This window comes from Sminthopsis crassicaudata, chromosome 4, assembly GCF_048593235.1.
Source record: "Sminthopsis crassicaudata isolate SCR6 chromosome 4, ASM4859323v1, whole genome shotgun sequence".
Lineage (NCBI taxonomy): Eukaryota > Metazoa > Chordata > Mammalia > Dasyuromorphia > Dasyuridae > Sminthopsis > Sminthopsis crassicaudata.
In genome coordinates, this window is record NC_133620.1 from 112,927,960 (window position 1) to 112,951,100 (window position 23,141).

At 32.2% G+C, this 23,141-nt stretch overlaps 1 protein-coding gene across 17 annotated transcripts in view; it reads right to left on the reverse strand.

The window, feature by feature from the left end:
- The window catches only part of ESRRG (estrogen related receptor gamma), a 657,723-nt gene that overhangs the window by 46,300 nt on the left and 588,282 nt on the right, over window positions 1-23,141 (reverse strand). For 15 of the 17 annotated variants that reach the window (XM_074309163.1, XM_074309168.1, XM_074309170.1 and 12 more), the window contains 2 exons: window positions 11,711-11,821; window positions 8,015-8,197 (listed from right to left, as the gene is read on the reverse strand). In XM_074309163.1, coding sequence (XP_074165264.1) covers window positions 8,015-8,197; window positions 11,711-11,821 — 294 coding nt within the window. The remainder of the gene's footprint in view (window positions 1-8,014; window positions 8,198-11,710; window positions 11,822-23,141) is intronic. The other 2 variants (XM_074309178.1, XM_074309162.1) reach the window with 1 other exon arrangement.

Sequence of the window (23,141 nt, forward strand, 5' to 3'; positions counted from 1 at the left end):
TTAGGAAATGCAGTTGTTAAACATGATTTCAGCAAGTTAAATGGTTATTTTATAGTATTCCCCTAATTAAGAGTCATTTAAGATGGCTGGAAATTGCCCTGAATTAGGGGAGAACAGCATGATTTTAAGGAAAATATATGCCAATAAATTCCTGGAATGCTGGGGAATATCTGGTACAGTAGTGTAAGTGCTTCTGATTTGCAAAACAGCATTACTTCTACAGTCTTGGGTCAATTTTGAGGTCAGTTAGTGCTGAAGCTTTCATATTAGATTTGTTGAAAATGAAGAAAAAAGGGAGAGGATAATTTTTTAAAAAGGTAAAAGGAGAGAGGTGGTGAGAATATATTTGGGCTCATTCAGTTAATGAGATGATTTCTTACAGTAGCTAAGGAAATTGTAAGCAATCATATAGTTATTACATAATGCTATGCAGAATGACAACCTGTAGTTGACATTGCAAAAGTTGTCACCCTGAAGATTCTTTTACAAATTAAATAGTACATTAGGACCATTTGATACATTTTTACTGTTGGATTTTACAAAATTATAATGGATGCCACTTGGAAATTTAAAATAGCTGGATCAAAGTATGATTATTTTTCAGCTATGGTGAGTACTAGCCAAGGAGTCTTTATCATATGTAAAGCATAGCAGTAGTGACAAGGCCTGTGATTTCATATACATAGAACTTCCTGGTATGGAAAATATCTCTACCAAGGTACATTTGTATCTTGGAGGTTAAGTAATATTCCAAAAGTCATAGATCCAATATATGTGAGAGGTGGACCTTGAAACCAGTTCTTCCTAACTCTGAGGATGTCTCTCTACTGGCTTTATTGCCAAATAGAAAATAACTTCAAAATAAGAAATAGATAACTTCAGCATCCTTTGATCAAGGGTCTGTCCTATGGAATACTTTCAAAGTGATATTCAAATAGAGAGGAATTTCTCTTTTTCATTCTTCCTCACTTTTCACAATATTTCAGCATATTAAACATTAATAGCCAAACAGGTGTCAATGTCAGGAAATATACCTTCATATTCAGCCTATACTTTGCTATGATTTAACCTTTTACCCCAACTGACTTATAGCATATGGTGACTTGAATATTAGTTCCCTTCTCCTTACCCAGTTCTTCAATCACACTACTCATTTATTTCTTGAATATGAAAACCATGATTTTATACTTCAATAACAAGTAGTGACTTATATTTTAGATTTTTTTAAGCTGACAAGGAGGGAGGGAGAATTAGTCAGATATAAACAAACAAAAATCTGAAAAACTTATTTTTGAAAAATCCTGGGGTTTGAGATATGAAATAATTAAGTCAATAAGTCATTAAAACATAACATGTCAAATATTAACTACTTCTTCAAAAAAATACAAAAAATGCAAAGTATTCTTGACTTGAAGATACTATATTGTATAGGTTGTTTTTTAAAAGTAATCAGAATTGTTTTATAAGGAATGGTGCCTGATATTTGATTTAGCAAGTATTTCCATACACAATACATATAAGTTCTGTGTTCAGAAAACTTACTTCCCACTCCACTACCAAAATAAATCACAAGAGTATTTTCTGAAGAAAACATCTCTACCTTGTTTAAACTGTGTATTTTCAAATTATCCTATATTATATAGAAAAATGTTTCTCTGATGCTTGAAGTCTCCAGCTGCCACACAATTTATATCTCTTTCCTGTCCTCTTTGTTTTTCAGCCATTTTCCCTGAATGTCAAAGTCAATTTAGTGCATTTCACTTTGCTGAATAAATCAGAGGCGAAATCCTTGCTAAAAGTGAAAATTTGATTTGCTAAAAGGAGCTTAGGGCAACTATTAATCAATATATCCAGAGTGTCAACGCCAAGGCCATGATAGACATGCATTCATTTGGAGATTGGTTGAGGCAGATAAAGGGGGACGCAGGGGAGAAAGTGCAACCAGACCACGGGAGGGAGAGATTAGGGTTGAAGAGAGGGTCAATAAGGAGTAAAGAGGGAAAGGAAACACACTATAATTTGTGAAAGTTGACCTTAAATATCATAAAAAAAAAAAGAGGTTATCTCAATTCTTCTAAATCTGGAAAAAACATTTTGATTTGAGATTTAAATATACATAGATTAAATAAATTGGGTTGGCTTTCAAAAAGCACTTTTCTGAGGACATAATGATGATTTAATTTAATGTAACAGTCCTGAGAGGTAGTTAAACACAAAAGAAAATCATTACATTTTGTAGATAGTATGAACAAAGCAGAAGAAAGGGGGGAATACTGGATTTAAATCCGTATGGGTACTATTACCCTAAACATGAGTTAGGATGCTGGGAGAAAAGTAGGATACAAAAGTGAGAGAGAGGAGGAATAGGATAGGAAAGAACTGATGATGATTTTGGTCATCATAATGCTACATAATTAACTTTATCACCAGATGATGGAGCTGATTCAGACATCTTAAAGACCACTGTCCAATAACTTGATTCAATTTTTAAAAACATTTCTATGTGCAAGGAACTTTAAGCATTAGAGAGCCAATAAGGAGGTAGCAGCCCCTGACTTCAAGGAGTTTTCATTCTAGCACCTTAAGTGAATATGACAACAAATATAATTAACTGAACTGATAATTAAATTTAATTAAAGAGGGTATAGAATACTATATGACTAATCTGTTCTCCAGTTCTAAACTAAAGGTGCTAAAATAGAATTGAAATCAGAACATATTTTACAGAGAGAAAGAAAACTTTATTCTACAGAAGATGGGGAATCTATTCTTACTTTAATGCCTAGGTAAACATAAATCAGTTGTTATGTGTTATTTCATATATCACATGGCAGAGAAAATATAAATATGATTATAGAAAAGCTTCTTTGCAAAGTACATGTGTTTAATCAAATGCTTTTTGAACACCCACTGAGTGCTAGGTTTTGTACTTTATCTAGCTTGACTCTAATCCACACAGTTCCATGTTCACTATTCAGTATACACAGAGTCTATTCCTATCACACATACATGGGCAAATACCCTTTGCATTTGATGTATACTGCTGAAAACATTCCAAGTGATTATTTCCACCACATTCTTTATGCTTTTTCTCTATGTCATTATCACACAGAGTGGTGCTACCAGAAGTTCATGATGAGGAAAGGGCATTTTAAAAAATGACAACTCTGCAGCAAATCATGTTCTTGTTCAGTTTTAGAATGTTAAACTGCACCCAGGAGAGCTGCTTTAGAAAGGAAACCTTAAATATTGTGCTCTACAAAGAGTGTGCTGAAGCAATAATGTTTCATAAAACATTAACATTAGCACTAAAATATTCAAAACATTCCTGGATTTGCTCCATCAGAACTTACACCCTAGTGTAGCACAAGTTTTTATCCATAGTTTTTAAATAGCTTTGTCATTTCTGGTAAAATCTGAACACTTATGATGGGAAGCGTATCCAGCCACTTTTGGAAAGAATCATGTAATTTACTGTTTTTGTCTATACTTTTTTCCATGCAAAGTGGACACAGTTGATTTATATGAATACAAGCAATATTTTTCAAATGTGCTCATTTCTAAAGGAATAGTTAATCCAATGATGCATTTAAAAACAAACTTGGATATTTCTGGACTCCAATAAAGAGAAGCAAATATTGTAAAATAATCTCCTCCCTCCCCTTAAGCATCAGAGATACAGTTACAGTATAGGAATGGTGAGCAAGTATTCTCAAGTAGTAATCAGACTTCAGCAGAATTCTACCTCTTACTGGACAACAGACTGTTTAATTTGTCATATTCAAAAGAGACACATGACCCTGCAGCTCTTGCAAAAATGGAAATGAAAAAATTTCCCATGTGAACTTTTTATTCCTCTAATACCTAATATTCTTTTCAAGAAAGGTATGGAGGAGGATCCATAAATATATTTAAGCCACTTATATAGGTCAGCTAATATGGGTGATGTCTTTCCAAACAGCATATGAAGCAGCATCAGCATCTGACTAAGCACCTTCAGTATTCTGCTAACGAAGTTACAGTACATAAGAATATTTTAATCTGGCACAAAGAACAATAATAGATCTGACTGCTGGGCCGATAATCTTCTTATCACACCCTGTGAAACCTAGCTCTAATATTTGACTGAGCCTCCATTACTAGGCAGCCCATTCTCAAAAGGCCAACAATGGAAAGAGAATGAAGTGCAATGTGCAAGTACCTCCATATCTACATAAAAGAGATTAGAGGCGACAGCGTTCCATTTTACAGCTCAATCATATTGTGTTAGCATGCGCTTATCCGAGCGCGGACGAAATTGAAAGAGAAATAAAAAAAAGAGTCAGGCAGATAGGAACCAGAAAAGCGAGGCATGAGCAATTTCCAAGGATATAAAAGGATGCTAATGGCGGGGCCCTGTCATTCTTAAGAAGGGCTATTAGGGCACCATCATCTGTTCTTGTGTCCTTACGCTCCCCTAACTAAAGTCAAGCATTTCCTAATGCCATTTTGATCTTTTTCTTCTTGAGATAAAGCATGGTTATGTTTCATAACAACACACTTTCCATTTATTTGATTTATTAACACAAGTCAACTAATTCTATCAACTGATAAAAGTCATTCCTTCCACTACAGTCTTTTATTCAATTCTTTACTTTTTTATTTGGCAAAATCAAAATGTGGAGTTTATTCCTAAGAGTTGAGAAGAGCTCTAGAATTTACCATAGGAGCTGAGCTTAATTTTCAATTGAGTCACTATTATGAATCTAAGATAGGAGGAGTATAAGAAAAAATATGGAATTTGAAATTTTCTGAAGACTTAGAGCAAAGATGTTGTACTTATACTGAAAAAAGCTCATGTGGATATTAAATAATTAAAAGTTAAGTTTTAAGGTAGTACATTATATTGCAAATAGACTTAAATTATCAATTTAATCCTTTTTTATTGAGATGTGTATAAATGTATGTGTGCATGCATATACAATTACATATATATATATATATATATATATATATATATATATACACACACACACATATATATATACAAAAACTTTCAATTCTATATCGCTATAATACTTTGTATTTCCTTGAACATCTGGTAATGTGCTGTTGGTCTTGAACAGTGCCTTGAACTGTAGGGTGACATATAACTATTTCTCAATTCAAGAATGTCATCTTTTTTCTCCTAAAAAATAGTCCATGCCATTTCAGCAACAACTGTTGTATAACAGAAGAAATGTGGAATAAAGAATGAAGAAAGCCAGGTTATAGGCTTTTATAATTATTATTTTTTTAATTCTCACATTCATTAACCATGTGAGCTTGGCAAATCATTTAGTCTCTCAGGTTTTAAGTGCCATCAACGTTCAAAATCAGGAAATTATACTTTTGTGTGTCTATAATCATTCATTTCTAATAGCATATGTTTATTTTTCAATTAAAAAGTTAATTCTTATTTTGTTACTTGGAAATTTTATCACTCCTTTAATAACTCAGGATATATTGAAAATATACCAAAGTCACAACTGGAGATGATAAATCTTGAAATCTATCAATAATACTCTCACAATTCTCCAGAAGCATTAATCTTTGACTCAAAATCAGCAACATTTACTCATGGTTAAAGTAATTTCTATTCCCAACACCCATTACTATTTGTCAACAAGGCTTTAGGACAGCTGTATGTAAATCACAAGAGTGAGGATCAAATAGATTTATATGTAAGGAGGAAAAGATTTCACTAAAAAAATGTATACAGAACATAATGCAAATTCAGTTTTCTAAGTCAGGAAATGCTGTGCAAGGGTCCATTTCTATTTGAATTTGACACCACAAATGAAGTAGAATATAATGCTTTCACACAAATTTTCATCATTAGAAAATAGGAAAAAAAAAAATTTTTTTTTTTTTTTGAGGCTGGGGTTAAGTGACTTGCGCAGGGTCACACAGCTAGGAAGTGTTAAGTGTCAGAGACATTTGAACTCGGGTCCTCCTGAATTCAGGGCTGGTGCTCTATCCACTGAGACACCTAGCTGCCCCTAAAAATTCTTATTTTTTACTTAATTAAGGAACAAACATTTCAGGATAGCTTCCTGGTCTGCTTATAGAATAACAAACGATTGATTTACTTGTAGTTCTTCCATTAAATTGACTGACTTTTCAATATTTACTGACTAGGACTGCCTTTCATATCTTTTCGTTTCTCCCACATTTAGAACAGTGTGTGGCACATGATAGACTTAATAAATGCTTACTGACTATTAAACAGTTGGATTCTTTTGACATTATATAACCTAGATCCCATAGACAAACGGAAATCTTAGCTTCTTCTGACTTCAACGTAGCTTATGAAGATTGTTGGTGTAAACTTCACCCCATCCATCCCCTTTACTCCCCAAAGTTCTTCAATGTCTGTCAATTTCAAATTATTTTCCATACATACTTTATGTAATTACCTATATAGCTTAACATTTAATAGGTTTCTCTTTTGGCACTGGTGGGAAGGGGCTCTTAAAAAACCCACCAAATTTATCTTTCTTTCTTCTCGAAAAGCCATAGACATGCAATTCAAAACAAATGCCTGAGCAGTCTTGTAGCTGAAATCACATCCTGACTCTGCATTTAATAATCCAGAAGTTGGTATCATCCAAAGAACAAACTCTCAGGCTCACCTATTTAACTACTTTTGACTTAATTTGGGGTGCTTTATTAACAAACAGTGTAAGACAAAGTAGCTGGTATAATACAGAGTGATGTTTAAATTAGTCTACAATTTGCTTGGGCTCATCTAGAACTGCACTGAACAAAGCCATTCAGAAATGTCAGCTGTGTTCCTAACCACTGTAACAAATTGTTGCCTGAATGCTGCACACCTAATGACTTCAAATTAGCTTCACTGCGATATTGCCTGACAGTTCGTTACGACTGTTAGCAACATAGCTGGCGTATCATGACCAATAAATTGGTTTCAGTGTGGGCTGGGAAAGGGACTTCCATCAATTTGATTAAAGAAATTACTGTAGCATTCAAAGCATAAAGACAAACTAGTTTAAGGAGACAGAAATAAGTTAACTGTACCAGAATAACATTGCTCATGATTCAAAAGCTTGTTTATAAACCATTTGTGGTACAAAGTTCATGGGGAAAAAGATCATTTGGGTCCAATACTGACTATCTCTGAAATTGTAGTTTATATGATTTTCTACTTAGGCAAGAAAATGCTTTTCATGTGACAACTGGGAAACTAAAATTTCTCAAATAACATCAGGAAAAAATTTTTTAATATTTATATAATTCTTTAACAAATAAGGATGTTTTTAAATATTTAAATATTAAATATTTTTAAATATGTATTTTAAAAATTATTAAATTATGATATTAATAGAAACTAAACATTTCATCATCAAACCAGAACCTTGAATGAGAAAGTAAATGCTTACTACAGATGGCCCAGAGAATGAAACAAGGTAAAATTGAGGTTGTTAGCATTAACTATTGGGGGGGTTCAGTGACTCCAAATCCTTTATCAAAGAAATTTTTAATGATAATTTGCTTTTTTGATTCATTCTACCAAACTTTGTAATAGGAAAAAAAAAGGTATTTCATTAACATAAAATCAAGTTAGTGCAAATGTATTACTGTATCTTAGCAAAATGGCAAAAGCTTTTAAAGAATCATCAAAAAAGATCAGGACATTTATAACTTTTTATCTTTAAAAGAAAGCCATCAAATACAAAGCATTTCATAAATTAATAATCACATGGTATTGCATGAGTTATGAAAGAATTATTGGAATCATCTTTCTTTTTATATTGTAAAAAGTCTGAAAATGGAAATTTTGAACATGCATAACTAGTGAGCTACATAAAGAAATACAGAAATCACAAGACCACAGAATCTTTTTTAAAAGCTAGAAGATTCTGTTGGTTTTGAAAAGAGTTTGAAAAGTCAAAAGTGAAGGTTTTGTCTTGTATTGTCCTTTCATTATGTGTTTTTTTTTTTACTGTTGTTACTGATATTGTTGTTAATGTACCTGGAATATGCTTAGCCCATCCAATGATGACCACCAGTTCTCTGTCAGCCAGGTCACAGAGGGTAGTGAGAGCTTTGATGTCACTGTCTGGAACAGTAGGGTCAGGCATGGCATAGATCTTCTCCGGTTCAGCCACCAGCAAATGTGAGACAATCTTGTTATCTGCAGGAACGGACCAGAGCACTACAACATCACTAGTAGTATCATCCTGTTTTTTCTCAGCCATAAAATATTCTATTTTCCTAAACTAACACTAAATAAGGTATTAGCTAATGAGTATTAACATTAATTTGAAAACATATTTCTTCTAAGCAGTCCTTAACCTGACCCAATCAAAAATTGTGCCAATCAATAAAGAATGGAATAAAGCCAATTCTTATTTTCCTTGTTGGACAAAGAGATTTTGTATCTTATTATTTCCTGCAAATAAGTGAAAAGAAAGTGCTGTTTCATATGTGTCATCATTATCAAAAGCCCAGTGCTGTACCATGGGGGCTGAAAATTGTAACATTTTTAAAGGAATACCCAAAATAATGTAGGTTAGAGGTGAATGCCTATAAAAATCATAGATACCAAAGTCATTAATTGTCTTAATTCTTTTAAAAAGGGCAAAGGTCATAGTCCTTCTGCCTGGCTGAATAAGTGATTATATATAACCTCATCTCTATGAGTTTCACTAAATAGGAGACTGGTTTTACTCTATATAATAATTCCCCCCACTGATCAAACGAACACACACACACACACACACGCACACACACCAGTTTTCCAAATAAAGCAAATACCACGAGAGAGCATTTAAAAAAAATTCTTTCAAATGTACACTTAATTCTTCAGTTCTGCTTTCCATCAATAGAATTCTGTTAAGCTCTTCTTTTGTCTAATACTTTCTCTCCTTCATATTTGTGCATCTGGAAGTTGTGATGTATGTTTTTTAAAAATCCTACATAAAATACAGCAGAGCCAAATGGAAAGCATCACATCAAATGTGTTTTATTGCTTTGGGGCATGTGAGAGTTTATAGAAGGGGTTGTAAAGCCTTGCTAACTGAATAATTTCTGGCTGGCCCAATTTTCATTCCCTATGAGAACCTCAGCATCTTTTCCATGTGTGGTTTACATTGAGTTCAAAAGGATCAATAGATCAGTGGAAAAAAATGACAATACCTTGATATTTGATTATTACTGTCTTAACTAAAAGCCTAAACATAACTAACATTGAAAATAAACACTTTGTTTTTGAAATAAAAAGAAAAACCATTATTTCTTTTCATTTTATTGAACAAATATGCTTTTGCTAAAATAAAGAAAAAATGTACTTTTTTTTCTTTAGCTTACATCCTCCCTCTGTCACAGAAATGAAAGGCAAATTTTCCAAATTCATTAACATTTTAGTTATGATAGTGCAAATCATAAATATGGACAACATCAGTGTAACATTTATAGAAGAGAATACTTATGATAAACTAGGAGTGTAGTTAAGGTTGTGAAGAAACAATTGTGTACTCTCTTTCTTTTTTTAAAAAATTCCTTTCCTTTCCCTTATAATTTAAGGAAAATATTCTTGCTGAGTCACAGACTTTACAAAAAGAGCTGGTTGTTTTCAGATTATATAGGAACATATATGTATCATCAAAATTTCAGCTTTATTTGTTCTGATAATATAATTTGAAATCTTTGGGCAGGTCATTATAATCCGAGGATAAAAGAAAAAATAACTAATAAAAGGTAAAAAGTTGAGTACTTTCATCACAGAGCAAAATATTACTTGTATCAAAAGACACTTAGGTTGAAAGGATAGAGAACTTAGTTTGTGTTTTAAAAGGCCCATCATTCAGAAAATTGAATAGCCATGAGCACTGTTTCTAGGTAAATCTTATTTAATGTTTCCTAATTAGAATCAATACAACCCAATTTTCATTCCTGTGCCTTTGTACTGCACAAACGATCAGTCAGGGTCCAGGAAATCTCCCAGGCTACTTTCTCAACAAAACAGATTCCCTGTCTCTTGACACTTATCTGACACAATCTGAAAATTAAGTTTTATAAATGTTTGTTACAAAAACACACTAATTGGATGAACTAAGGAAAATTAACATACAGGCCTTTAGATAATGAGTAATGATTTATTAGAAGGGTAGTTTATTTCAGACAAATGAGGCTTGCTGAAATTGCTATAAGCTTCTTAAAGGTATTGCATCCCATTACTTCCCAGGATTCTCAGCACTGCACAGTGATCCTTGGAAATTGCCTTATGATTCGAACTTTAACAAGGGCATGCATTAATTTTTCTTTCAGAAAGCAAAACTATCAATAGTTTTTTTTTTTAAAATGTATGTCAACATAAAATAAATGAGAAATAGAAAATCTGTACAATACTGACTCCAGTAAAACCAGAGTTGTAATTAAGCTAAGCATTAGTGGTTTTTTAAATTTTATTATATTATTAGAAAGTTTTTATTATAATGCATAAAATCTGCTTAATGTAGCCCCATACTATATTTACAGAATATTAACAGCTTATAGAAGCTGAAGAAAAGATGCCAGGTTGACAATTGAAGGTATAATCAACATAATGTTTTTTTGGAAAGGCATAAGGAAACTATGCCATATGTTCGCTTAAGCTACAATTTCATGTAAAATTGGTAGTTTTTCTTTTGACATGGCTAAAATGCCCTTCTGCTTACAAATCTGCTTACAAATCCAAAGACCTCTCCATCTTCATAGTAATGTACACAGTAGTGACCCCTCCTGGAGACTATGAGTTTAAAGAAAATGCTGAGTAGTGAGGAAGGAAAGGAGAAGAGATGGAGATTTGTAAAAAAAAAAAAAAAAAAAAAAAAAAAAAAAAAAAAGGCTTGAATGTGATTTTTGAACCATAGAAACAAACTCCTTAGAACTGTATTACTTGTGGATTTTGTGACTATAATAACTGAACAGGAGAATTCTATTATCAGTTTTCAAAGCATTCTGTAACTATCTGATAGGAATAGTGACTTGGCACCGTAAAATTTGAAACTGTTACATTTAAGTTATTTTTAATTAATAAAAGAAAATAGTTTGACTTTTAGCAATGCACCAATGAACTATAAATTGCAACCTGGAATTATAAAAGCATGGGCTCTTTTAAAATAATTCACAGTGCCCATATGGGCATTTTAAATGGAACTGCCAACCTATGCTTGTTATTAGTGTAGCACATTTTTGTTTTAATCTGTTGCTAGCTACTGTGTTAACCTTCTATGTCTCCAAATTAATGAAGCCCCTAATGTATTTTGTTTGGGAGGGTTGAGCAGTAAAACTCATTTAGTTAGTGAAAACTACAAAAATGACTTTCCTGTGAAATCTGAAACTAGCAACTACAATGAGCTAATGATCACAGATTGGCTTATTTTATGTACCACTGAAAATAAAAACAACCTATAAATGAAAAATTTGCACTAAATAAACTGAGTATTAATTAATAAGCTTTAAAAACAAGGTGGGAAAAGATGGGAAACTAACAAAGCGTTGGACACAAAAATTGTAATTAGCCAGATTATATCTTACATTCTTTTGGTAGCAAATCCACTGGTAATGAATGCTATAGTCCTTATGTAAAGAGAATTCCTACTAAAGGCAGCATTGTGGGCTGATATGCTAAGTCAAAAGAAAAGCATTTGTATGCTGGGAATTCCAAAATATCTGATGTACTTACATGGCTTTTTGGCTGGCTGAACCAACTGAGGGTTCAGATATGGGCTATTCTCTGCATCTATTCTGCGTTTGTACTTCTGGCGACCTCCACGGACTCTATCAAGACGCACTCCTAATACAAGAAAAAGAAAGATGCTGTTATACTGGTGAGGTAGTTAGATACCTTACTTGACAAGAAAGAGTAAATGAGAAGCATCTGGGGGGTAGAGGGGAGGAGAGGGTCTCTCTAGCACAGAGAAATGCATAATTATAAGAGGACTTAGAGCACAGTGGAAGTTACAGATGAAAAGGATAGAAGTCTACAATAAGATTGTTCTGTTCCCTGGGTTGTTCCTCCCTTCAGAGAGTAATTATGATCTAGTGAACTGGATGCAAGAGAGTATAAAGTTACATTTTTGGTATCCAAGTAATGATAGATCATCATTTTAGATTCTTGAAGCTGTTGTGTTCATATAGATTAAACATTGAAATTTCTATCAACTCTGGAAACCATAGGCATAAGATAAATGTAAACAAGAAAATAATTCAAACACATAAGAGGTGCTCAGATAAATCAACTATTATCCCCTTAACACTCCTACCAGCCATTCATAAAAAAAAAAAAAAAAAAAAAAAACCCAAACCTAAAAATAACACTACTAATATTGCTTACTACAAAATATAAAAAGCATGAGGAAAAGAAACACATTATATACATCCTGGAATAAATAATTTAAAGAGGCCCCTTTCGAATCCAGAATGGGTAGAAAGACATCATAATTGACAATAATAATGATTAAGCCTATGATTTCACTCAAAAATGGATCTCTTGAATGTGAGAACATTCTCAGATATTCAGTTTGGGAGATTTTTAGCAACTTAGGGACATAGAGAATACCTTTTTTCATTGAAAGATTAAATGTTATACTCATGGGTAGCATGTGAGAAGAGGAGATGCTTAAACCCAGGTCATCCTGCCTACAAAGTTGGCTCTTTATTTACTAGGTCAAGGTATCTTTTTTGTCTTTAATCAGAATAAATGAGGAAAATGAAAATCCTGGACCTATGAGATTTAGAGAGGGAGATGCTAAAGGAAGGGAGATGATAAATAGACATGGAAAATAGAAGAACAATCTTGGCCAAGTCACTTGGACTGAACTTCATCATCTGTAACTAAGGGGATCAGATTAGATATTTTGTTGTTAACTACCTTTGTAACTCTAAATACAACAATTGAGAGTTGGAAGTTATATATTCTAAATTTCACAATTGTGGCTGACTACATACAGTCACTGAATACAAAACTTATAGGGGCTATGACCTACAAAGGCAAGGTGGTTAGTGGGATGCTTCAGAAAACAATAGACTGAACTCAGTTGAAGTGGGGAAATAAATATATTAAAAAAAAAAAAAAAAAAAAAAAAACACAACTGTAACAATGTATGTTTCTTTCTTACTTACATTTTTAGTTGCTAGTACAACACAGTCATGAACATTCCCATAGCAAATTAAGTCAATATCTATTATTTTATTTTCCAATTCCATATGAAAAACTTTTTTTTTACCATTTAGTTATTAAAATTCAGTTCCAAATTCTTACCCTCTTTCCTCATTGAGAAGGCAAGCAATTTGATATGGGTTATACAAAAACATATTTTTTTAATGAATTATCAATGTACTGGTAGGAAATAACTGAATTGAATATCATACCTTTGTTACTTACTTGAATATCACACTTTATTAAATCCTGAACCTTTTTTCATGCAAAAACCAATGAAAACATAAAAAAAACATAAAAGTGTGATAGGATTGAAGAATTCAATATGGCCAATTCAAATTCACACTGGTGTTTTAGAGAAAGAAAAATAATTTTCTGCAATCTAAATATAAAAATAATTTTCTGCAATCTAAATATAAAAATAATTTATATGTGCTCTAGATGTTTAGAACCCTTTGATCCTATTGTTCTCTACTTTCCAATTACCTCCGCCTGACTGGAAAATTAGACTATACTCCTGGCTTCCTGGCTTCTAATGTGTAAATGATTTGCTTTCCTGTGCCAAGCAGGGAGTTCAAGTGCTAGTTCTTGCAGTCACTTTGCAGTATTCCTCTAGTTACCTTCAACTTGTTCTTCAAACACTCCATTAGAATGTAAACTCCTTGGGTTAAGAAGTGTCCTAATTGCTTTTGTTTTTTCATCTAGCATTTATATAGTTCTTTAAGGTCTGCAAAATATGTTATAAATATTATCTCTAATGTTATTTAATTTATTCTCTATTTGAATGTGCTCTCTCTCTCTCTTTTTCCCCCTTCCTCCCCCATCAACAAACATATATATCACTTTTACCGAAATATGAAAGAAAGAAAATTTATTTGCTAAAAGAGGGATATCAAGAAAAAGTCTAAATCTATATAGCTTTCCAGGAACTAAACAGACCAAAAAAAGTTGGTGAAGAACGAAATTTTGATTTCTAGCTCAGTGGTTTTTTTTGGTTTTAATCAATGACAATAGCCATCTAATTCAATTGCTGAAAAAGTGGTCTCAGAATTATAAAATGGCATAGAAATACATTAACAACTGGTAGACAGCTCATGTGCTCCACTGTCACTTGCCAATGTCAGGAAAAAGGGAAGAACTTGCATTTTGGTTGAAATGTACTTGGGTGAAATTTGGTGAGAACAAAGACATGATGAGTCTCAGAAGATGGACAGGTAGGGATGCAATATTCTTTATACTGTTGTTAATGACATCAATGATCTAGTCAACTACTTGAATATATATTTGTGGAACAACAAAGTGTATAACAAAGCAGAAAGAAGGGCTGAAGTCATATTGTGTTAATTAGTCTTTTGGGGGGCTCAGGTGTGCTTTCTATATGCCTGGTATCAGATTATATTATAAACTACTTCAAGCAAAGGAAGGGGGGGAAAACTATCAGTTATGTTCCTTCAACATGAAGGTATAAAGGATCATATTATCATGAGGATTTTTTAGGAATTAGTTATGATGTGTTCACTAAAACCATATATATACATACATATATATATATATGAAGTCACAACAATGAGTTCTGTCAATTCTGTAGAAATATATCCATAAAAACTGCCATCATGTGGGCATAAAATAAAGAACTTATCAGCAAAATGAATTATGGAAATATTAATTTCTACAGTTGTATTGAAAGTAATCCAAGCAGAATCTTAAAAATCATGAGGTTATCATCATCTTCACTGATCTCTCACCAAACCTTGGACTTCATTTCTGGAATGGCGAGTTCAAATATAAGTTTTAGTCTTGTGAGGTCTGGATATGGAATTGTCTTTCCATTTTCTGGCTATTTCCAAATCACTTCATTCATTGCATCATTCTCAGCCCCCACCTTACAAAAATGTATAACTCTTCCTATGGAATGCCAGTACTGAGTATTCTTACTTCATCTTGCCTAGAAGTTAGTCTGCATATCACTTCTTAGTTAACTGCACCATATCACCTCTTCCTTAGTAATTCCCCCTTATGTACTATATTTCCCGATTAGAAAATTATCTCCTTGAGGAAGGGATATTTTACTTATTTCTTTTGTATTCCTAGCCTTCAGCAAAGTACATATCAGACATAAAGCCCTTATACTAAATATTTACATACCAATAACTATTATCACATATATTGCCGAATTTTGAAAATTATCAGTATCACTTGAAACAAACTGTTAGTGAGTATACTTGACAATGCAAAATTACCACTATTCCTAAGTGAAAATTAGTTCCAATAAGCAATTACACTTTTCAAATATTTCTGAGAACTAACTTCCTAAAGCACTCATTATCTTGTTTATAATTTTTAGGTAAAACTAAAGTTGATCTTATATTTACCTTTGAATAAGACTTAATCATTCTATAACTTTGGAGGCCCTCTAAATGGGTGAGCCTATACCCTCCTGTTAAAAAGTATTTTTTTTTTTTTTTAAAAGAAAGGACTCATATGGGGAAAAATGTTTGTGGCAGCACTTTTTTTGTAGTGGTAAAATACTGGAAATTAAATGGATACTCATCAGTTGGGGAGTGGCTGAAGAAGTTATGGTATATGAATGCTATCAAATATTATTTTTCTATAAGAAACGATCTGCCCTATGATTTCAGAAAAGCATGAAGAGACTTACATAAACTGATGCTAAGTGAAGTGAGTAGAACCAAGAACATTGTGCACAGCAACTACAAGATTATGTGATGATCAATATTCTAAGGACATGGCTCTTTTCAACAACGAGATGATTCAAGGAAATTCCAATAGACTTGTGATAGAAAAAAATCATCTGCACCCAGAGAGAGAGCTAGAGAAATTAAATGTGGATCAAAGCATAGTATTTTCAACTTTTTTTGGTTGGTGTTTGTTTGCTTATTTTTTCCCCTTTTGATCTTTGCAGCCTGACGAATATGGAAATGTGTGTAGAAAAAATGAACATGTTTAATCTATAGTGGTTTGCTTGCTGTGTGGGGAGGGAAGAGGGAAAAAAAGAAGAAAAATTTGGAACACAAGGTTTTGAAAAAGTGAATGTGAACACTATTTTTGCATATATTTGGAAAAATAAAAAGCAATTTTTTTTTTATTCTAAACAACAAATGCAATAAGCATTTCTATAATATAGTAGAGTAGGAAAAAAGATTGCACAGGAAACTACAAAAGTTACTATTCCTTTTAAAAATAATAGTTAACATATAATTTTTTGCTTCCCCCACTTTCATTTTAACAAGTTATTACAAAAAAGCAAAATAGATATAGATTATAACAAGCTGTTTTTAAAATGTTTAAATAAATTTAACAAAGAAAGCAGAAGAAACCACACAGAATTATGAAAAACGTCTTCCCAAAGCATTTAAAGAAAAAGTTATAAAATAAATTCTACATAATTCAAGTCCTCCAACTCTTTCTGCTCAATAACAGATTTCTGAGAAAAAAGAAATATTGCAGAGGGCAGAAGTGTGTTTAATCAAAGAGGAAGAGAACTTAAGCTTAAATTGAAATAATATAAATTTATCATGATATACAATGTGTAACTTCCTCTATATCTTTACATACTTTTAAGTGAGCCTTCCTTTTCAATGGAAAACAACTCTAGATGGAATGTTTATAGAAGGAAAAAAAACAAACTTCTTTCTCCTATATGAAAAAATGAGGAAAAAACATAAATCAGCTTAAAATCAAAAAAGCAGCTATAGACGATTAGTTAAAAGTACTACTAAGCTGAAGAAGTATAGCTAGTCCAAGAGTTTTTGCTTATTTTTTTTTATGTGATGATACAATGAATGAAAGAGTAGAGCTTGGAGATCTTTTTTCTCAGAAACACAAGAGTGAAGATGATTCAGTTAAAAGAATATTTCTTTATTTTACACTTTGTAATCTTTCAAGCCTAGACATACCTACATGTTCAATTTTAAAGAACTAAATCTGAGGTTTCTTTCTCTCCATGAACAAAATGGACAGATATGTATGTATATATACACATAATTTATGTGTCATATAATATGACATAATATATTCAATGTATTAAACAGTTACTTCCAACCCAAAAGATGGCAAAATGTGAAATTAGGAAATATTTTCCTTTTAAGAGAATCATTTTCAGTCACCTATCTTTGAGACTAAAAATATTTCCAAGGCTAAATAGTTTTTTACCTTTATATAAATTCATTGTATGGTACATAAAAGAAAAAAAAAAGAATAGGGATTAGAAATATTTCTTCAAGTACTTTTTGTAGTTTTGGCCAATATGTGTATGAATGTGTGTGTGTCTTATGTATCTTATAATTTCTATTCTTTTTTTTTTTTTCTTTCAATCTGTCTATCTGTCTGTCTGTCTATCTATCTATCTTCTTCCCAGATACCTTCAGGATTTTGAAATAAAAAAACAACTAATCAAATGGGAAGAATGGGTACTACAGTGAAGAAACTCAAGTGAAGTCATACAGCTAGCAAGAAGAATGGAAATAGAAACTGAGCCTTCTGATTGCTAATCCTTAACACTTTCCACTATATCATGCTCCTGCAGAATAAACAAATGGAAAAATATATTTTAAATGCTATGTAAATATGGGCTACTTATGATTGCTTATTTATGTTGCTTTATGTTCCAATACACCAAGATCACTTTTCCTTGCATCCTTCAATATGTAATAATAATTCATGATAAATTAGGTTTGCCTACACATTAAGTGTAGTGGAAAGTGTGATGAAGTTTAGCAAAATTGAAACACTGAAACTTATTAATTCTGAGACCATTTAGATTGTAAACTCCTTGAAGGCAGGATCAGATTCATCTTTGTATTCCTACATTTATCACAGTGCCTGCTTCTTAGTGATGCTTAATGTTTATTGAATTAAATTGATCCTGTCAATCAAAGTCTCTGAGCCTTGATGCAAAATGGGTTCCAATATAAGTACAATTTATTGTGCATGGTGGTTTTGAGAAAGATACTTTGTAAAAATTTATAGCTCTACATATCTGTGAATTACTTTATTAACTTCAAGTTTTGGCCCTGAGTGCAAACAAATTTGGCACATTTTGTGGGAAAACATTAATGAATGACTGCAGTATTTTCTATCAGTGTCTAGTTTGTTCCAAAGGTGAATTTTTACCACTAAAACATGATACTAACTAAAGTATTTAAGTAACTTTAATTAATTAAGTGTGGGGTGTAAAAGTAGTAATTTTTAGATTTACTGACTAAATAAAATGTTTTGATTGTATATATCAAAGTGTTTAAATGTATTAATTGGGATCAATTTCTCTTCTTTTCTCCTATCTTCTCTCTCATCTATCACCCCAATGCACAAAGCTCAAAAATCATTGTACGTTTTAGAATACCCATATTGTATGTACAAATACACACACACAGAGACAGACAAACACATACACTCTTAGTCCCATGAATGTCAAATCTCCACATCTTGTGTGAAGACATTGATATCAACAATATGTGCATCCATAAAAAACTTTGGCCTGTGCTTGTTAACAAGTTAAGAAAAGTTTTAAAATAAAAATTTCTTCCAAGAAAACAAGGTCCCTGAAACTGTTTATTATACAATAGAAAACCAAAGTTAATTAAACTAACTGGCTATTATTCATGTGAAAAGTCATTGTTACCTTTAAAAAAGGGGGGGAAAAGGAACTTTGATAGTACATATTATCAACCTAATAGAGCACTTCATATTGGTTCCTTTTTCAAGTACTACATATGCCTACATTGCCACAAGGGAAATACAAATCTTATACACTGTCAGAATTTACAAAATTGGGATAGCAAGGATAGACAGAGAGGCCAAAAAAAAAAAAAAATGCTATGAGGCAAATAAACACAGAGAGTAAACTAGTTCAGCACAAGGTCTTCTTAGGTCAGCTAATTTTAACACTACAACCCCTTTTTAAGACTTTCTGCTCTAATGCAAAAACTTTGATTAATTTTAGATGTTGCCAAAATTGAAAAGTAAAAATACTTCTTGATTGTCACAAATAAGAAATTCTCCCTTTTAATGAATTAAATAATGGTCTCCCTCAGCCAGGTTTGCTTAATTTAGAATAAAGCATATATGGTAAAGTCCCTGAACAAAGCTCTGTTAAGAACATTAATTAAATGGACTCTTAGGATACTTCAAGAGAAATGTAAGTACTTACACTGAAAAAGAACTGATATCTAAATGCTTACCTCCTAGATTATTAAGTATGTCCTATAAATACTTTGGAAAAACAGATATCTTTTGAATATAGAGCATTATGAAAATGAAGACTTCATACAAAACTGTGTGGTCCCCACACGCAATAGGTCAGTTCTGAGAATGAGAATATGTAGTTTCTTACAATGTCCTTGAATTCTCCTGAGATTTTCTGGGAGAATCATCGAGAGGATATTGAAAATCTCTGAGTAGTAGCAGAAAGAGAAGCAAGGGCAGATTAGCAATATCAAAAGCAGTAGCAGGAATTTTAGTGGCAGGCTCTGATGGGGTTTTCCTTCGGGACAATATCTTGATAGAGTGTATGAGTTTGCCCTAGACAAGTTGCGCATATTTATAGGCTACTGAGTAAAGGAATGAGTGAAAATTTTATGCATTTACACTTAACACCAGGGAGTGAATATAACATATTGCTATCATCAGGATGCTAGAAGGCAACCCAACAACTCAAGCCCTGAAAGCTACTTTTATACCTATATCCCAAAATATAGAGCTAACCTTTAGAATATCCCCAAAGGTTTATCTCCTGGATGACCATTTCTAAAACAGTCACTGACTAGCCCCAATTCCTTCCTCTTAGCAATGTCTTATTACATTATAACAACAATAAGGACCTCTTACATTTAGATAGAGCTGCACAATATCCAAATGTCTCACATACATCAACTCATTTTTGTATGATAGCTAACATGTGATGATAATCTTAATTTTACAGATGAGAACAAGGAACATACTATACTCTCTATCAAGTAACTCTGAAGATAAGAGACTAAACAAAAAGCTAAGTTGTCTGAAAAAAAATCCTTTCTTCTAGCTACTATATAAGCTAAATGATTCTGCTAATTAAGAAGTAGAAGTTCTGAGACCATAGGAAGATTTCTTCTGTGAGCTAATTTCTCTTTAGTAAAATGATAATATTTGCATTGTCTACTTCAAAAGATAGGTGTGAAGACAGTGATCACTTAAATGGTAAAATTGAGCATAAGTATGAGTTTTTATTCTTTGAATTACTTTAGCATAAACAAACAAAATCAGACAACTTTGGGAGGAAAGGAGAAATCTAAACTGTTCTTTCAAAGCAGAAAATTATATAAATAAGGCTAGCATCCCCAAATACACAGTAACTACTAATACCCCTACCTCCTCAAACTAAGAACCACACACACAAAGCTTGTGAAAAGACAAAATATTTGTCTAATAAAAGGTAAAAACAATAATTTTGGATATATCAAAATATTTAGCATTTATCTTAATTTATTCAGGCTAGAAATAAAAGTAATTTGGTAGGGATATAAGTCACTAAAATTGCCATAGGTTATCCTAATATTCAGAAGCTGAGAAGATCCCAAAATATCAAAGGCATTGTCAAAGGATGTTTTAATTGAGATGAAACAAGTTAGAATGAACCACAGGATCATAGGCTTTACTAATGGACCTTTAAATAATCTCAGTAATCATTTATTCTAACCCCCCAATTCTGCAAATGGGAAAATAGACATCGAAAGAAATTAAATATCTTGCTCAAAGTAGCTGAACTATCAGAAAAAAAAACTAAAAACTACAAGAACCTAGGCCTTCTTACTTTACTGAGAGATGTACTGTTTGTCTACTAGATTAGACTCAAATAACTCAAATGACAGTTGTTAGAAGAAAAAAGATATAAAATTTTCCTGTCCTCAACAGAGCTAAAAGTTAAATTTCATCATGCATATAGATAATTGAAATAATGCCCCTGATTCTGAGCACCCAAAAGGGAAGTATGCAAGACACATTCTCGAAACATTTTTATCTATATCAAAGCAAATAAGGAATGTTTTAAGCAGAAATGCAAATAAATCAACAAGAGTTTCAAAATCACTAGTAATAAAGGAAATACAAACGAAAACAATTATGAGATTTTCACCTCACACTGAACAAAATGTCAATTATGATTAAAGACTAGCAAAAGTAAATGTTGGAGGAGCTATAAGAAAAATAACACTTTAAAACATTGTTGATGGATCTATAAATTGGATTGACCATTCCACAAAAGATTTTTGACTTAAAAATGTTAAAAGAACTAATCTTTATAGTAGCAGAAAATTGAAACTAAAATAGGTGCTCAGTAAATATGGGATGGCTGATCAAATTGTTCTCTATCAATATAACAGAGTATTACTACCCCCTGGTGAAAGAACAATGGGAATTCACCTAAAGATAGAATAACTTAAATAAAGGGAAACTCAATCAAAAGTATAGAATGAAGAGAATAGCTATCTCCCAAAAAATTAATAAAAGTGAAGGAAAAACTGGATGGGGAGAATGGTAAAGAAATGGTGATGATCTTTTTAAAAGATAACAAAAATTTCAATGTTTCACACCAAAAAATTTAGTAAGAAAAATATCTACTTCTGGTCTCTAAATGATTATAAGAAATGAAATTCATAAGATACTCATTTTCTTCAGAATCAGGCATTTATAGTTAAAGGTTTCAAGGTAAGCAGTGCTTTTATTAAGAGGAAAAGACATGGCTTATTCAGGGTTATTTTTATTCTGTTTTATGTGATTGTACATGTATAACTTATATTGCTTGATGCCTTGGAAAGGCAAGAGGGAGGAGGAAAAAAAATTTGAAGTCACATTCTTATAAAATGAATACTGAAAACTATTTTTGCATGTAATTGGGGGGAAAAATATTAAGTAGGGGAAAGGAGAGGGTAGAAGCTATGACTGAAATGCTGGAGGGTTGGGAAGGGAAAAATGACCACAAACAAAATATTTATTCAGAAAACTGCTCATGAAGAATAAAAGTTGTTCTCTCTGAAGCATGGAACCCTAATCTGTGACACATACAAATACAAATTAGGTCATCTGCAACAGGTGACAAGTTTTAATTGAATGTCTTCTGTCTGCAATTCTGACAAAAGGTGAATGGAAATAAATGAGTCTGGCAAGACAGCCCAGAGCCTTACAATACCCAATATCTCATTATTTTTAAACAGCTATCTATAAACTGATGCTGACAAGCTTTGAACCTTTTATTTCTGCTCAAGATGTGGTGGCTATGAGGAAAAAAGGAAGAGGGATACTGAGAATGTTACATTAAACATGCAATATCAATCATTATCACCTACCCAATGTAATTAAAGGAAAGCTCCTGTTCAAAAGGCACTATTTCTTACTTTTATTCCTGTCCAAAAAAAAAAAAAGGGGGGGGGAAGAGAAAGGGCTTGGACTGTACTTGCCAAACACAGGACTTTTAAAGAAATATAGGCAATTTTCCCCTTGCCTCTTTTCACAAGTACCATTTCTCATGAAATAATGGCAAAATTTTCATTGCTGGCAAGTTGCTCATCTAAACTCTAATTTTTATGGTTACTTCATTCACATGTGAAGAAAGTTATGAATTAGTTAATGCCAAGCAGAGTTATATATTAACAGAAAAAAAGCAATCAACTAATTCACAATTAAACGTGGCAATAACACCACTAAGGACAAAATAATAATAAAAGAAACAATATAATGCACCTCATGGGAATGTTCTGTATAACCTGAGGCATAGATATTATTTATGTAAAATAATAATTTTATGCAAAAATAATTGGATATGAAAGTAAAGAAGCAAGCTTTCAAGATTCTGATTTAATATTCTTTCATGGAGACAAGTATATAGGTGTCTCTTGATCAAAATAATATGCTTAAATAAAAATAAATGTTAAAAAAAAAAAAAAAACTTCATATACCTAACAAA